We start from the raw sequence: 17,123 nt of genomic DNA on the forward strand, positions 1-17,123 counted from the left end.
ATGTCTCCTCATTGCTGTGGAAATCGCTTCTCCTACCCAAGATTCATCGTTATAGCTAAACGTCTCAACATTCATCGTATGCTGAATCCATTCATCCATAGGTGCTGATCTAGACTTTAAAGGCCCAATTATCTTTTTGCATTCTATGTTTGCATTCTCAAAAGCTAGAGATTCAAGAAGTATTCGTCTAGCTTCTGGGTCTGTTACCCCTATGTCCAGAGCCTTAATTAATCTTTGCAAAAAGTCAATAAAGGGTTCTCTCTGTCCCTGCCTAATTCTGGTATATGATTCAACCCTTTTTGCTGGATCTTGTATCCTATTCCAAGCATTTAAAGCTGCTTGGTGACATAGACACAGTACTTCATCATCATAAAGAGCTTGGACCTGTGGATCAGCATATTCTCCTGCACCAAGAATTTGATCTTGGGAAACCTCAATACCTTTTGCTCTTCCTTGCTGTTCCATATGTTTTGATTCTTCTCTGAAATAAATTCCAAACATCAAGGAAGGTCCATTATCTAAAACTGCAGACACTAACTGGTGGAAATCATAGGGGGTAGCTCTAGCATTAGAAGCCCAAGTCCTTATCATTTCCTTTACATATGCAGAGTGCAAGCCAAAATTAACAATAGCTTGCTTAATTTCTTTTAGATCATTCATTGCTATTGGCGTCCATCTAGCTTCTCTGACTCCCTTTGAGCCTTTAGTATTTGTCAGAATTAAGTATAGGGTATGCCGCTAAAACCTTGGATAATCCAGTTCTAATAGCTGGTGTTGGCATTGTATCCTGTCCTTGTGCCTTATTACTCTGTTCACCAGCTCCAATCATTTCTTCAATCATTTCAAGTCTTCTTATTATTGTCTTTATTATTGTCTCTTTTGAATCCTGAATCTCCTGACCTGCATGAGTTTCTAGTAAAGATTGTATGGTTCTTAGGAGTGCCATGATCTTCCTAAATGATAGAATATTCAAAAGAATACTGAAACCTAGTAACCAGTAAATTAAGTTATCCCCATAGTCATATAAACCTTGCATGATATAACCCATTGTATTGGTAACCAGAACAGTAAAATTCGCGTTGGAAACGAGAACTGCCATATTACCTATTATCCAGCAGGTGGCGCTGTTGCCAAGTCTCGACGAAAACACGGTCCTGTTTCAGAGTCCGCCTAGTATTTGTTAAAAACTGGAAAATGTAAGTTGCTCAACAAAGTAAATGTAATTAAATCAATTCCAGAGATGGAACCAGAAACCTAGAATCCAGGGGTAGAGAAGAGCAATCTGGAAGCTACTTATGCCTCCACGTGACAGAGTCACCCTGAGGGGTTGCAGCTTTCAGCAACCGCGTGCTCTGGTTCGCGCCACTTAAGAGCTGTGCTTGCAAGGGAGATTTGAAAACGACTCAGAAAAGAGCAAATCACGCGGGCAGAGACTACGCGGGCCTGTGGAGTTTAAATCCACAGGCAGCGGCTGAGGAAGCAAGGGCTCCCGCCAAGCCGAACAAGCGCCCGCCAAGCCGAACTTGCGGCCGCCAAGCCGAACTTCCGGCCGCCAAGCCGAACTCGCGGCTGCGAGCCAGGAGAGGTTCTAAAACCAAACGTTGGGCGCCAAATGAAGGCGTAAGTCATAAACAATGCCACACCAGTTTGGAATTATGATTAATAGGGTGGTATTTATTTAAAGGGGAAAAAACTTACAGATCACTGTCAGCCCTCTGCGTAACCAGGAAGGAAGTCAAGTCACCGGCGGAGCAGGAAGTGAAGAGAGAGAGGAGAGGGAAGTGGCCGCTTTTTTAAAGGGAGAGAGACCACGCCCCAAGGGGCTGGTATCTCAGCAGCTATAGGTTGGAGGAGCGGGAGGACCTCCCGCAACATTTAATAACATCACTAGGGAGGCAGAAGCAGGCAGATGCCTTGGAGTTCGAGGCCAGCCTGATGTACGAAATCTAGTTCTGAAACAGGCACCAAAGCTACAGAGAAACCTTGTCTTAAAAAAAAAAAAATTCAAATCGAGACAGCAAGGTCATTGACCTGGAATTTCACAGAATGAAATTGAGGTCTCAAAAAAAATAAGAGACCTTATCTCAACAATATTTTTCTATAGTGCTGGAAGTACAACTAGTCTAAAATATGTCTATCAGTAAGAAAACACTGTACACACTTAAGAGATTAATAAAGAAAAATCTGCACAATGATAGCATGCATCCATCTCTGGCAAATGCTCAAAGAGGAGGGAATCTAGAATAAACAATGCATTCCACATACACTGCCATCCTTGAGTTTCTTTTAGGTTCAGACTCTAGCTTACACTTTGAAGAAATTAAATAGCCATGGGAAACTGCAAGTCTTGCCAGTTAGGGAACTGGGAAACTTACACAGCAAGGATATTGCCACAATTATGTCAAAAGTATGTAAGTGACCTGAGCAGCAGGTCATACTTTACTGACAGGGCCCTAAGTGCAGTGCCAGAAGGTGAGAAAGACAGGAAAACTGGAACAAAGGTATGATAAAAGCTGGGACAGAGAATTCTTGTATAAGCTATGTCTTATTCCAAGTAAGCTTCTTAAGATGAATAGCTTCTTGTATACCATTTGTAAGAAGAAATGGAAGGAAATAGATTTCTTCAAGGAAATCAGCAGAAATTACCATACAATAAGACAAACTCAGAATAAGGTTAATCAAGCAAAGCAATACAAGTGCAGGGCGCTGGTGGCACATGACTTTAATCCCAGCACTTTAGATGCAGAGGCAGGTAGCTCTCTGGGAATTCAAGGCCAGCCTGGTTTCCAGAGTTAGTTCCAGAAAGGGCTCCACAGCCACAGAAAAACCCAATCTCCAAAAAAAAAAAAAAAGGCAACACAAGAAAAACAAAGGCGATATCAAGAATGTAATGGACTATGCCCAAAGTGGCCTTGGGACCATAGCTCACTGTGGTGGGAAGAGTTGGGTTTCAAGATCTGAAGAACCTCTCCAGAAAGGCACTGGTTCCAGATCCTTACCATCTCTCCCAAACATATTCCTGGTTACAATGAAGGAATTCTATTTTATTTTCCATAACTCAGGACCTTCAAAACCCCAAGGCCTAGACACTCACTAGGCTGTCCCTGGCTCTGCCAAGAGTATCCCTGGTTTTGAGAAGGAGCTATGTTTCTTCTCCATGAGTTGGAACCTAAATGCAAAGACATCATTGATATGGCAATTTCTCAACATAACAGCATTTTCCTTTCAAATGACTGTCACTTCTTTCAGCATATACATCTGGCAGAAATATAATTTTCTCTAAAAAGTGCCTGATCTTTAAGTCACACCATACCCTAATGTTCATTATAATCCTTTAATGACCTGGAGCATCATATTAGAGGTCTGAACATTGATGTGGGGATGGCAGTAGTGGCTGTTTATAAATCAGTAGTGTCTTTGTCATGGTCTAGAGCCAAATATTTAAACAATCCGTGTAAATAATTTTGTATCCTAGCATCTTAATCTCTAACAGGCCTAGTTAGCACACTACTTTGCTGCCTTTGGGTAATTTACAGGCAGGCTTCCTCAGCTAATATCTCCTAAGCATTGCTGATGCCTTTATATCAAATTTCTACTCTTCTGCACCACCTGTTAGCTGTGGTGTGGGAACGAACACAAGGATGCCATTTACAAACTCCACATAATTAACTCCAAATGGATCTTACTCCTAAAAGTTAAATGCAAAGGGAAAAGCTTCCGAAAGATAATGGAAAAACTTGGCATCTCCAACTTTGGGATCCTGTCTTCCATTCATAACAAAACCATGTTGATGTGAACCATAAAGATGTTTCTACACACAATTTCCTGCTGGAAATGCTTTTCACAGATGCAGCCCACAGAGGGAAATTATTCAGAGGCCAAGACCTGGTTCTGGGGAGTTGCAAGGACCACATGGGACCTCAGAGAACGCTGATGGCAGCAGCGGGTTCCTACACTTGCTCAAGGAGGGCATGCCACACTCACTCCCATGGCTTACGATCCTCTCTTTCTCATCTTGGAACAGCAACCCCTTACTCACCATGTCGTGGCTTCCAGGCTCACCCATGTTCTCCTCAGAGCTCGCTGCAGTAGCACTCACAGCACAGAACACAATCCACTGGCATCTGCTCAGCTTCAAAATCAATCCAGCAGCATGGCTCCAGGAAGTGCCCTGCCTGATTTCTGACTGACAGGTTGGCCTGGAAATCTTGATTGGCTAGTGAGGCTTGAGTGACAAGAGCACTTCCCTGAGCCTTACAGTGTGCTTAAAGACACAGCACAGGATTCCTTGGCTCTGGCTTCCACCCCAGACCCAGACTTTTACAGATCTGCAGACATATGAATTTCAATATCACTTATGCCTCTCTCAGATTACAGAGCTATCTTCCTGCAATCCACAACCACACTGCCTTCATGCTCCTGGACATGACGTGGCTAGCTAGCACAGCCCATTACACAATGTGGAGTAGAATGATTCTCCTGTTCAAAAAATGGAACGGTGCACAGAATCCTAATGAGTTCAGATTTTAGGAAACCAAAGATGATGTTTGTTCTGTGGCTTCAGGCTGACACCAGGAGTCACAGGCACTTCTGACAGCCATCAGAGCAACCCAAGGACCAAATGACAACTAAATTGATACCTTTTTCTCCTGCCAGAAGATTGCATGAAAGCTACAGACTATGTCCCATTACAGACTATGACCAACTGGCAAATTTAGCTCAGGTTCTCAGGTGTCCACCATTACAGGGGCTTTGAACTGCCACATTCTAAAGCTTAAGTGGGTACAGTCATACCGATTTTTACTATACTTGCTTTATTATTTTATCTTTTGTAATCACAAAATTAGAAGAATTCTGAATCCTCTCCTCTGTTAATGGCCATAGATTTTTCCGTTATAGGTTCCTTGTCTCATTTGTCAATTAGCCTATAGTTGTTTCCATTGGCTGACTCTGGGTGCTGACTGTGGGAGGTATAGCCCTTTAAGCTCTCCTGTCTGCCTTTCCTGGCTCCAAGGCACAGCATGGGTCAGACTCAGCTGGCCACAGTTTATATGCTTGTACTATTCCAATCTTAGCAGTATCCTAGCCCAATTTAGGGAAAACACCAAACCCCCTTCATTATTTTCACTCAATCAGAAGTGGGAGAGGCTGTGGCTTGGTGAGCACAGCACTGCTGGTTGCAAGGGTGAAGGCAAAACTTATTTTGGTCTCTCCAAGTCTTGGAGCTGCCTGAAGATGGCAGCGGATACACTATCAGTGCTGTGGGAAAACTATATTTAAAAACTCTAAAAATTTCTGCCTTTGTCTCTGCTTCTTTTCAGCTCCTCTGGCCATTAAAATCCATCTAAGTAACTGTATAGATACTTGAGTACTATTTCCTTGTGCCATGTTTACAAATATTTACATTTTTACTCCCAATTTTATGCCCAGCTTAACTCTTTCCTTTTTATATCTACTACTAATTTCTGAGCACTCATTACTTACCTCTCCAACTGTGGTGCAGTTTTATTGTGACATCCCTCACATGCTCCCTTGTACACAAGACCACACTTCTATATTTTTTGGGGTTCACTGGTCAGACCCACATTTAAGTGCCATTTGTGGGCTGACTGGCATATTGGGCTGCCATTTGTAGACAATGACACCTTGCTTTCTAAAAGGTTTTAGAGCCGCTTTAGGCACAGCATTAGGATTTTCAAATGCTAGCTCTTTACCTATCAATTGCCCTGCTTCTGTGTCTCCAATCAATCTATTAGATGCCTGTGTCAGTCTGGAGACAAAGTCTTGAAATAATTTATCTGGTCCCTGTTTTATACTAGACAACACCCCAGCCTGTTCTTTAGAAGATGGAAGTCTATGCCAGGCCTTCTTGGCAGCTGCATTAACTTGGACATATACTGTCATATTAAATTCTAATTGCTGATCTCTGTATCTCCTTTGCACACTCCTGCCTAGCCTCATTCTGCCTAACTATAGGCCAATTCTGGTATGTTACTAACCAACGAAAGAAATACATATTCAAAGAAGAGAGAAGCATTATCCCACAGCAGTGTGAACTTGTGTAATGTGAGCTGATTTAGATCTGTGACATGAAACCACTGCTACAGTCAATGGCCTGTGTCTGAAACCTTGGGATGACCCAGTTGTGTCAATCAGGACTATACACATTTGTAGGCAGAGATTTCCTTTTCAGATAGTTTCTGAAAAATGACATGGAGACTTAATATTAATTATAAATGCTTGGCAGAGAGTTTAGGCTTCTTACTAGGTAACTCTAACATTTCAAATTAACCCATATTTCTTATCTATGCTCAGCCATGTGGCGGTACATTTACTAGCATAACACATTCATCTCCTTATATGTCTGCATTTGGTTTGTGAGTTCTCTGACTCTGCTCTTGCTCTTCTCAGAGTCCTCAGTTTGGTTTTCCTTCCTATACTTTGTTACTAATAATGACACCAACACATTGTCATGATATATAGGAGTATTCCACAGTACCTATTTGCAAAACAAAACAAAAATCTACAAAAACCCTTTTCCTTCAATATTCATTTACTCAAGGGAATACCCCCAATTGTATACCCAGTAATCTGGTCTGTCTTCATTCATGTGACATGCATAATACATGCTGGGAAATTACAGAATCACTCCCTAGTATGAGACACAGAATTATGCAGTAATTATACAGTTATCAGTTTTTGAGATCGACCCATCAGAATCAATGATTCTATTGTGATGGATTTAATCAAGACGTAAGGCATATCGGCATAATTGCCTTGTAAATGAACTGGATGTTTCCTGGCTACAGAATTCTCCCATAACCTACCCTCATCTGTTAACTTTGTGGGATATATCGCCCATAGTTTAGCATGATTTGATCTCATTTTGGGCACAATTTCCCCTAACTATGGGCAAAAGCAGGCACAGTGTCACAAAAAAACCTGTTCCCTATTACCCGATCTTCATTCTTTTTTTTCCAAAGTATACACAGAACTATAACTTCTTGTGATTATCTTCATTGGCAATCATTTGGCCAGCATTAAGTGTCCAGGCAAAAGTACTTCATTAAAACTTCTGATGAGAAGCCAAGGACAATGGCACGGGGTTTTGATCCTACTTAATGTGCTGGCTTTGTGGGAGCTTAGCCAGTTTCGATGTTCACCTTCCTAGATATGGACGGAGAGGGGAGGACCTTGGACTTTCCACAGGGCAGGGAACCCAGACTGCTGTTTGGACTGGAGTGGGAGGGGGAGAGGACTAGAGGGAGGGGGAGAAGGGTGGGAGGAGGGGGAAAAGGGTGGGAGGAGGGGGAGGAAAATGGGAGGCTGGGAGGAGGCGGAAACTTGGTTTCTTTTTTTCCTTTTCTCAATCAAAAAAAAAAAAAAAAGAAAAAAATTATGGGCTAAAAGAAAAAAAATAAAACCATTCATAGATTTCAAGGGCATAGAAATCTACATTCATAAGACTGTAGATTGATAGTCACTCAAATGACAGAAAAATAAGTATACTCTGGTTTTACCTCATTTACAGATAAAAGACTGGCCTAAAGTAACCTTTCATAGAGATTCTCTTCAGCATGTACACTTTGAAGTAATTGGAGAGAACTGGTATCTGCAAAGCCTTCATCATATTGAATACCATCATATGGCTTCTCTGAAGAATGAAATTTTTCAAGCCTTTGAACGTAACTATAACATGCAAACGTTTTATCACATTGAGTATATTCAGAGGGCTTTTGTCCATTATCGCCTCTGTCATCACCGCAAAAATAATTGGCACATGTAAAAGTTTTACCATGTTTATTACATTGATGAATCTTAATATCTATATGAATTAATCTTTATAAGTTTGTTTAGTGTAAAGAGGAATCACATTTTAACTTTTACATTCATGGTGCTCTCTTTCAGGATGGGATGTTCTCTTTCTCTGAACAACCTTTGATAGTATGGGTCTATTTTTAAATGACCCACTTTTATAGCATCACTTTATATGAATTTTTTACATATTTAAAAGGAACTAGACGAACTCAGTTTTAAACAACGTACATTTGGATTATTATGTTTTCCTGTAGTGCAATACCTACCACAAGAAAGTGTACTAGGACAAACAAAAATAAGGACACAGTCCAACACTCACAGGGCTTATCTTCAGTGTGAGTTTGCTGATGTCTTCCCAAGGAAGTTTGAGAACCAATTAAATGTAATCGTATAGCACATTCAACAAATCTACACAGTGTTGAAATACTAAATATCTTTCCTAACTTTTCATTATTCTGAAAGAGATACAGTCCCTCTTTCCATTTTGGGAAGCTCATTTGTGACATATGACATTCTTACTAAAGGAAGAAGATTTGTCCATTGAATTTACACAGTTTGACTTTTTGTAATTGGCAGACATGTGGTGTAGGAATTAATGTTTCTCCACAAGAGCCTTTTTGACTCTCATGACCCAACTCTTTCAACAAGTCTGGCAAAGTCACAAGTACATGAGTAACATGTGTTTTACTACAGAGTATTTTTGGGACGTTTTAAACATATACTTATTATCTATTCAATGTGTCTATGTGTGTTATCTGAGTGGTATGAAACTAAATGGATTAGCAGCTCTACAGCATAATTCTCATGGTAGTATCAGTTAAGACATTGTTTCCTTCTCTTCTGTTTAGAGGAATGCACACACCATTTACCTCATATTGAGGCATATGATTTTATGAGAAATTAATAATCAACCATATACTTTATGGTGTGCTTATTTTTTAATATTCATTTTTTTTAATATTATTATTTATTTATTATTAAAGATTTCTGTCTCTTCCCCGCCACCGCCTCCCATATCTTTCTCCCTCCCCCAATCAATTCCCCCTCTCTCATCAGCCCGAGGAACAGACTGGGTTCCCTGCCCTGTGGGAAGTCCAAGGACGTCCCACCTCCATCCAAGTCTAGTATGATGAACATCCAAACAGCCTAAGCTCCCACAAAGCCAGTACGTGAAGGAAGATCAAAACACAGTGCCATTGTTCTTGATTTCTCAGCAGTCCTCATTGTCTGCTATGTTCAGCGAGTCCGGTATTATCCCATACTTTTTCAGACCCAGTCCAGCTGGCCTTGCTGAGTTCCAAAAACAACATCCCCATTGTCTCAGTGTGTGTGTGTGCATCCCTCGTGGTCCCAAGTCCCTTGCTCCTGCTCTCTCTCCTTCTGTTCCTGATTTGGACCTTGGGATTGTAGTCAGGTGATCCAATGTGGGACTCTGTCTCCATCTCCTTTCATTGCCTGATGAAGGTTAATATCCAGGAGGATGACTATATATTTTTCTTTGGGTTCACCTTCTTATTTAGCTTCTCCAGGATCATGAATTATAGGCTCAATGTCCTTTATTTTTGGCTAGACCAAATATGAGTACATCCCATGTTCCTCTTTTTGGGTCTGGCTTACCTCACTCAGGATAGTGTTTTCTATTTCCATCCATTTGCATGCAAAATTCAAGAAGTCCTTGTTTTTTACTGCTGAGAAGTAATCTAATGTGTATATATTCCATACTTTCTTCATCCATTCTTCCATTGAAGGGCATCTAGGTTGTTTCCAGGTTCTGGCTCTTCGAAACAATGCTGCTATGAACATAGTTGAGCATATACTTTTGTTGTATAATAGGGAATCTCTTGGGTATATTCCAAAGAGTGGTATTGCTGGGTCCAGGGGTAGATTGATCCTGAATTTCCTGAAAAACCGCCACACTGCTTGCCAAAGAGGTTGCACAAGTTTGCATTCCCACCAGCAATGGATGAGTGTGCCCCGTTCTCCACAGCCTCTCTAGCAAAGGCTATCATTGCTGTTTTTGATTTTAGCCATTCTGACAGGTGTAAGATGGTATCTTAAAGTTGTCTTGATTTGCATTTCCCTGATCGCTAAAGAAGTTGAGCATGACCTTAAGTGTCTTTTGGCCATTTGAACTTCTTTTGTTGAGAATTCTCTGTTCAGCTCAGTGCCCCATTTTATAATTGGGTTGAATAGCCTTTTAAGTCTAGTTTATTGAGTTCTTATATATTTTGGAGATCAGACCTTTGTCAGTTGCGGGGTTGAGAAGACCTTCTCCCAGTCATTGGGTTGCCTTCCTGTCTTAGTGACAGTGTCCTTTCTTTACAGAAGCTTCTCAGTTTCAGGAGGCCCCATTTATTCAACGATGCCTTTAATGCCTGTGCTGCTGGGGTTATACGTACGAAGTGGTTTGCTGTGCCCATGTGTTGTGGAGTACTTCCCACTTTCTCTTCTATCAGGTTCAGTGTGTTCAGATTGATATTGAGGTCTTTAATGCATTTGGACTTGAGTTTTGTGCATGGTGATAGATATGGATCAATGTTCATTCTTCTACAGATTGACATCTAGTTTTGCAAGCACAATTTGTTGAAGATGCTCTTTTTTTCCATTGTATACTTTTAGCTCCTTCACCGAAAATCAGGTGTTCATAGGTTTGTGGGTTAAAGTCCGGGTCTTCTATTCGATTCCATTGGTCAACTTCTCTGTTTTTCTGCCAGTACCAAGCTGTTTTCAATACTGTAGCTCTGTAACAGAGTTTGAAGTCAGGGATGGTAATGCCTCCAGAAGTTCCTTTATTGTATAAGATTGTTTTGGCTATCCTGGATTTTTTGTTTTTCCATATAAAGTTGATTATTGTCTTCTCAAGGTCTGTGAAGAAATTTGATGAGATTTTGATGGGGATTGCATTGAATCTATAGATTGCTTTTGGTAGAATTGCCATTTTTACTATGTTGATCCTCCCAATCCAAGAGCAAGGGAGATCCATTTTCTGGTATCCTCTTTAATTTCTTTCTTCAAAGACTTAAAGTTCTTGTCAAATAGATCTTTCACTTCTTTGGTCAGTTACCCCAAGATATTTTATGCTATTTGTGGCTATCGTGAAAGGTGATGCTTCTTTGAATTCCTTTCTTGTTTCCTTATCCTTAGTGTATAGGAAGGCAATTGATTTCTTGGAGTTGATCTTGTATCCTGCCACGTTACTAAAGGTGTTTACCAGTTGTAGAAGTTCTTTGGTAGAGTTTTTGGGTCGCTTATGTATACTATCATATCATCTGCAAATTACGAAAGTTTAACTTTTTCCTTTCCAATTTGAATCCCCTTGATTTCCTTATGTTGTCTTATTGCTATTGCTAGAACTTCAAGCACTATATTGAAGAGGTATGGATACAGTGCACAGCCTTGTCGTGTTCCTGATTTTAGTGGGATGGCTTTGAGGTTTTCTTCGTTTAATTGAATGTTGGCTGTTGGCTTGCTGTAAGTAGCTTTTACTATATTTAGGTATGATCCTTGTATCCCTAATCTCTCCAAGACCTTTATCATAAATGGGTGTTGAATTTTGTCGAATGCTTTTTCAGCATCTAATGAAATGATCATATGGTTTTTTCTTTCAGTTTATTTATATGATGGATTACATTGATAGATTTTCATATGTTGAACCAGCCCTGCATCTCTGGGATGAAGCCTACTTGATCATAATGGATAATTTTCCTAATGTGTTCTTGGATTCGGTTTGCCAGTATTTTATTGAGAATTTTTGTGTCGATGTTCATGAGTGAGATTGGTCTGTAATTCTCTTTCTTGGTTAAATCTTTGTGTGGTTTTGGTATCAGGGTGACTGTAGCTTCATAAAAGGAATTTGGCAATGACTCTTCTGTTTCTATATTGTGAAATACATTAAGGACTATAGGTATTAGCTCTTCTTAGAAGTTCTGGTATAATTCTGCATTGAAACCATCTGGTCCTGGGCTTTTTTTGGTAGGGAGGTTTTTGATAACAGCTTTCAATTATTCGCGACTAACAGGTCTATATAGATTGTTCACCTTGTCCTGGTTTAACTTTGGTATATGGTATTTATCTAAAAAAGTGTCCATTTCTTTTACATTTTCCAGTTTTGTGTTATACAGGCTTTTGTAGTAAGACTTAATGATTCTCTGAATTTCCTCTGTGTCTGTGGTTATGTCCCCCTTTTCATTTCTGATCATATTTATTTGCATGCTCTCTCTCTTTCGTTTAATTAGTTTGGATAGTGGTATGTCTATCTTTTGATTTTCTCCAAAAACCAACTATTTGCTTCATTGATTCTTTGGATTGTTTTCTGTGTTTCTGTTTTGTTGATTTCAGCCCTGAGTTTGATTATATCCAGTCTTGGGCTGGTGAGATGGCTTAGCGGTTGGGAGCACTGATCGCTCCTCCGGAGGACCCAGGTTCAATTCCCAGCACCTACATGGCAGCTTGCAGCTGTCTGTAGCTCCAGTTCAAGAGAATCTGACATCGTTATACCAATGTGCATGAAATAAAGTTGTTGGTTTAAAAAAAAAAGATTATATCCAGTCTTCTACTTCTCTTGGGTGCATCTGCTTCTTTTTTTTCTAGAGCTTTCAGGTGTGCTGTTAAGTCTCCAATGTATGCTTTTTCTGTTTTCTTTAAATGGGCACGTAGTGCTATGAACTTTCCTCTTAGTACTGCTTTCATTGTGTCCCATAGGTTTGAGTATGTTGTCTCTTGATTTTGATTAATTTCAAGGAAGACTTTAATTTCTTTCTTAATTTCTTCCTTGACTCAGGTGTGGTTCAGTAGTTGACTGTTCAGTTTCCATGAGTTTGTCGGCTTTCTGGGGGTAGTATTGTTGTTGCCTTCTAACTTTAATCCGTGGTGATCTGATAAGACACAGGTGGACACTGATATTTTTTTTGTATCTGTGGAGGTCTCCTTCATTACCGAGTATGTGGTCAATTTTCGAGAAGGTTCCATGATCTGCAGAGAAGAAGGTATATTCTTTCCCATTTGGGTGCAGTGTTCTGTTAAGTCCATTTGCTTCATTACCTCCAATAATTCTCTTAGTTCTCTATTAGGTTTCTGTCTGATTGACCTGTCCATTGGTGAGAGAGGTATGTTGAAGTGAGAAATCAAAAAGTGCTACATTATCACTAAATGTGCAGGACTTCTGTCCATATAATTTTGCATGTACAAAAAAAAATAGAGACTTCATAATGATTGAACAGATTTGACACTTGTAGACTTGTATTCTTCCCAGTCTTATGTAAGTAAATGTGTGTTGTCTGAATATATTTCCAAAACATTTATAGTCACATTCCCTTCAGTATGAATATTCCCAGGTAACCAGAGTACTGTGGTATGCAAAGGTTTGTAGACCCCTTATCCACTAAAAGTTTACTCTCATATAAAGACTACCAAGAAGAGGAAAACTTTACCACACTGATTGAACTTAAAGTGTTTGACAGGCTGGACTGTGGTGTCACACCCCTTTAATCCAGCACTTGGGAGACAGAGACAGACAAATCTCTGTGAGTTAAAGGCCAGCCTTGTCTACGAGTGAGTTCCAGAACAGACTCCAATGCTACAGAGAAACCATGTCTCGATAAACCAAAAAAAGAAAAAAAAAAGTTTTGTTGCAATATGATATTTTTTCTCAAGATGTTAAAACCTGATACAAAGGCTCTACCACATTGGCTGAAGTTTTAGGGTTTCTATTCAGCATGGGTTCTTTGATGGCGTTGTACACTTCCACGACATGCAAAGGCTTTACTACATTGAGTACATTCATAAGGTTTCTCTCCAGTATGTGTTCTTTTATGTGTTTGTATACAACTTTTTTGAGAAAATGCTTTATCACATTGATTACATTCATATGGCTTCTCTCCAGTATGTGTTCTTTTATGAAGTTGGAGTTTATCGCGCTGTGAAAAAGCTTTATCACATTGCTTACATTCAAAGGGCTTCTCTCCAGTATGTATTCTTTTGTGTCTTTGGAGTTTAGAGCACTCTGAAAAAGCTTTATCACATTGCTTACATTCAAAGGGCTTCTCTCCAGTATGTGTTCTTTTATGTATTTGGAGACTATGTTGACGTGAATAGGCTTTACTACATTGATTACAGTGATAAGGTTTCTCTCCAGTATGTGTCCTTTGATGTACTCGAAGACTACTGTTCTGTGAAAAGGCTTTACCACATAGATTACACTGATAAGGTTTCTCTCCAGTATGTGTCCTCTGATGTACTCGAAGATTACTGTTCTGTGAAAAGGCTTTACCACATTGATTACATGTGTAGGGTTTCTCTCCAGTATGTGTTCTTTTATGTATTTGGAGACTATATTGATATAGAAATACTTTACCACATTCATTACATTCATAGCGTTTCTCTTTAGTATGTGTTCTTTCATGTATTTGGAGTTTAGAGCATTTTGAAAAAGCTTTAATACATTGATTACATTCATCAGTTTTCTCTCCAGAATGTTGTCTTCTGTGAACTTGAAGACTTCTAACATATGAAATGTCTTTACTGCATTGATTACATTCATAGAGATTCTCTCCAGCTTGTGTACTCTGAAGTAATTGGAGAGAACTGGTACCTGCAAAGGCTTCATCATATTGAATACCATCATATGGCTTCTCTGAAGAATGAAATTTTTCAAGCCTTTGAAGGAGACTGTAACATGCAAAGACTTTATCACATTGAGGATATTCAGAGGGCTCTTGTCCATTATGGTTTCTCTCATCTCTGCAAAGATAATTGGCACATGTAAAAGTTTTACCACGTTTATTACATTGATGAATCTTAATATCTGTATGAATTAATTTTTATAATTTTGTTTAGTGTAAAGAGGAATCAGATTTTAAGTTTTACATTCATGGTGCTCTCTTTCAATATGGGATGTTTTGTGTATTTAAAGTACCTTTGATAGTATGGGTGTATTTTTAAGTGACCCACATTTATAGCATTGTTTTATAAGTGTTTTTTTTTTTACTTATTTGAAAGGAACGAGCCTAACTCAGTTTTAAATAACCTTAGATTCCTTTTGCATTCTTATGTTTTCCTGTAGTACAATACCTACCACAAGAAAGTGTACTAGGACAAACAAAAGTAAGGACACAGTCCAACACTCACAGGGCTTATCTTCAGTGTGAGTTTGCTGATGTCTTCCCAAGGAAGTTTGAGAACCAATTAAATATAATCTTATAGCACATTCAACAAATCTACCCAGTGTTGAAATACTAAATATATTTCCTATCTTCTCATTATTCTGAAAGAGATCACTCCCCTTTTCAATTTTGGGAAGCTCACTTGTGACATATGGCATTCTTACTAAAGGAAGAAGAGTTGTCCCTTGAATTCACACAGTTTGACTTTTTGTAATTGGCAGACATGTGGTGTAGGAATTAATGTTTCTCCACAAAAGCCTTTTTGACTCTCATAAACTAACTCTTTCAACAAGTTTGGCAAAGTCACAAGTACATGAGTAACATGCACTTTACTACAGAGTATTTATTTTTTTGGATAGTTTTAAACATATACTTATTATCTATTCAATGTGTATATGTTTGTTCCTTGTGCAATATCTGAGTGGTACTATACTAAATGGATCGGCAGCTCTACAGCATAGTTCTCATGGGGCTGTAATTCAAAAGGTGATATCAGATAAGACATTGTTTCCTTCGCTTCTGTTTAGAGGCATGCACACACCAGTTACCTCATATTGAAGCATAAGACTTTAATCAACCATATACTTTATGCTGTGCTTATTTATACTAATTTTTTCTTTAAATCTTCTATGGAAATTAAAATTTCTTCAGAGAAAAATATACACCATGTTGCAAATAAAAATTACCTTCCATGTGTTCCACCACTTTGACAATGATCTTCACAATTATGGTCTTCACAACTGCAGCCTAAAATATAGGAACAGAAAGTAGACAATATATTAATGGATATTGTACAAAATTGAATACCTTAATTGAACTATGTCTTAGTTATTGACTCATTCTTACTCTTTCTCAAACAAAAATACATAAACGTATCAATAAATAATACACAGTTTTCCCCTTATTGTAAAATGTGAAGGAAAGTTCACAATCTTACCAAGAGCAGTGAGGTTGCTGTATGTCTCCAGCATCACATCTATGTAGAGTCTCTCCTGGGAAGGATTCAGTAAAACCCACTCATCCTCAGTGAAGTCAATGTGCACATCCTCAAAGGTCACTGAATTCTAGAAGAATCCAATTAACAATAAAACAGGGGCTGGAGAGATGGTTCAGTGGTTAAGAGCACTGACTGCTCTTCCAGAGGACCCGGGTTCAATTCTCAGCACCACCATGGCTGCCCACAACTGTCTGAAGATCTAGTTCCAGGGGACCTGACACCGTCACACCAATGCATATAAAATAAAGTTAAATAAAATTTTTTAAAAAAAAGGGCTGGAGAGATGGCTCAGAGGTTAGGAGCATTGCCTGCTCTTCCAAAGGTCCTGAGTTCAATTCCCAGCAACCACATGGTGGCTCACAACCATCTGTAATGAGATCTGTGCCCTCTTCTGGCCTGTGGGCATATACACTGACAGAATATTGTATACATAATAAATAAATAAATATTTAAAAAAACAATAAAACAAAGTGTGATCCTGACATTGGATACTTATTTTACAATGATATATTTGTATAATGTGCTGCTTCCCACACTTCTTCCATTCCATTACATATAATGTAAATACCAATCACTGTAGAAGGAAACTGAAGAAGAGGCTCATATGTGCCATTCTTTGGCCCTTTAAATAGGATACAGCCTTGAAAAAGAAAGGCCAATAAACAGACATACAGAGACAGACAAGCAAGCAGATCAACACTACTGAGAAAACATTACAGAAATAATAAGACCAATAATTATATAGAAAAAGGATGGCAAAATTGGGCATATTCACTTGTGACTTTAATCCCAGTGATCAATGTAAAAGCAGATGAAATAAATTGAGTTGGATGTCGGTCAAAGCCTATGCAATGACTTGCAGGTAAGCCAGAGTTACAAATTAATAAAACCCAGTATCCATCCATAATCATTTAAATAAAAAACGTAAAAAGAAATCAGAGGTTTAAATGAAGTTCTTACAAAAATTTTTGTATTTACTTTAGCTCGACATTCATCTTCCAGAACTTGCAGTGGCCCAGTTTAAACTCTTTCATAGTAAGATCTTAATAAAAGGGAGTGCAACTTTAACAGTTACAAATTGACTAAAGAAAACTGTAGCCCTGCAAATGATGATCATAAACAACATAGAGTAAGGGAGATGGGTCAGC

The 17,123-nt window shown here is 39.0% G+C and overlaps 1 protein-coding gene across 1 annotated transcript in view; it reads right to left on the reverse strand.

The window, feature by feature from the left end:
- Positions 1–7,544: 7,544 nt before the first annotated feature.
- Positions 7,545–17,123, reverse strand: part of LOC142848522 (uncharacterized) — a 28,817-nt gene continuing 19,238 nt past the window's right edge. Inside the window, exons 4-7 of the mRNA XM_075970782.1 lie at positions 15,916–16,042; positions 15,665–15,725; positions 13,535–14,556; positions 7,545–7,747 (exon numbers count right to left, since the gene is read on the reverse strand). Coding sequence (XP_075826897.1) covers positions 7,545–7,747; positions 13,535–14,556; positions 15,665–15,725; positions 15,916–16,042 — 1,413 coding nt within the window. The remainder of the gene's footprint in view (positions 7,748–13,534; positions 14,557–15,664; positions 15,726–15,915; positions 16,043–17,123) is intronic.

This window comes from Microtus pennsylvanicus, chromosome 1 (genome assembly GCF_037038515.1).
Source record: "Microtus pennsylvanicus isolate mMicPen1 chromosome 1, mMicPen1.hap1, whole genome shotgun sequence".
Lineage (NCBI taxonomy): Eukaryota > Metazoa > Chordata > Mammalia > Rodentia > Cricetidae > Microtus > Microtus pennsylvanicus.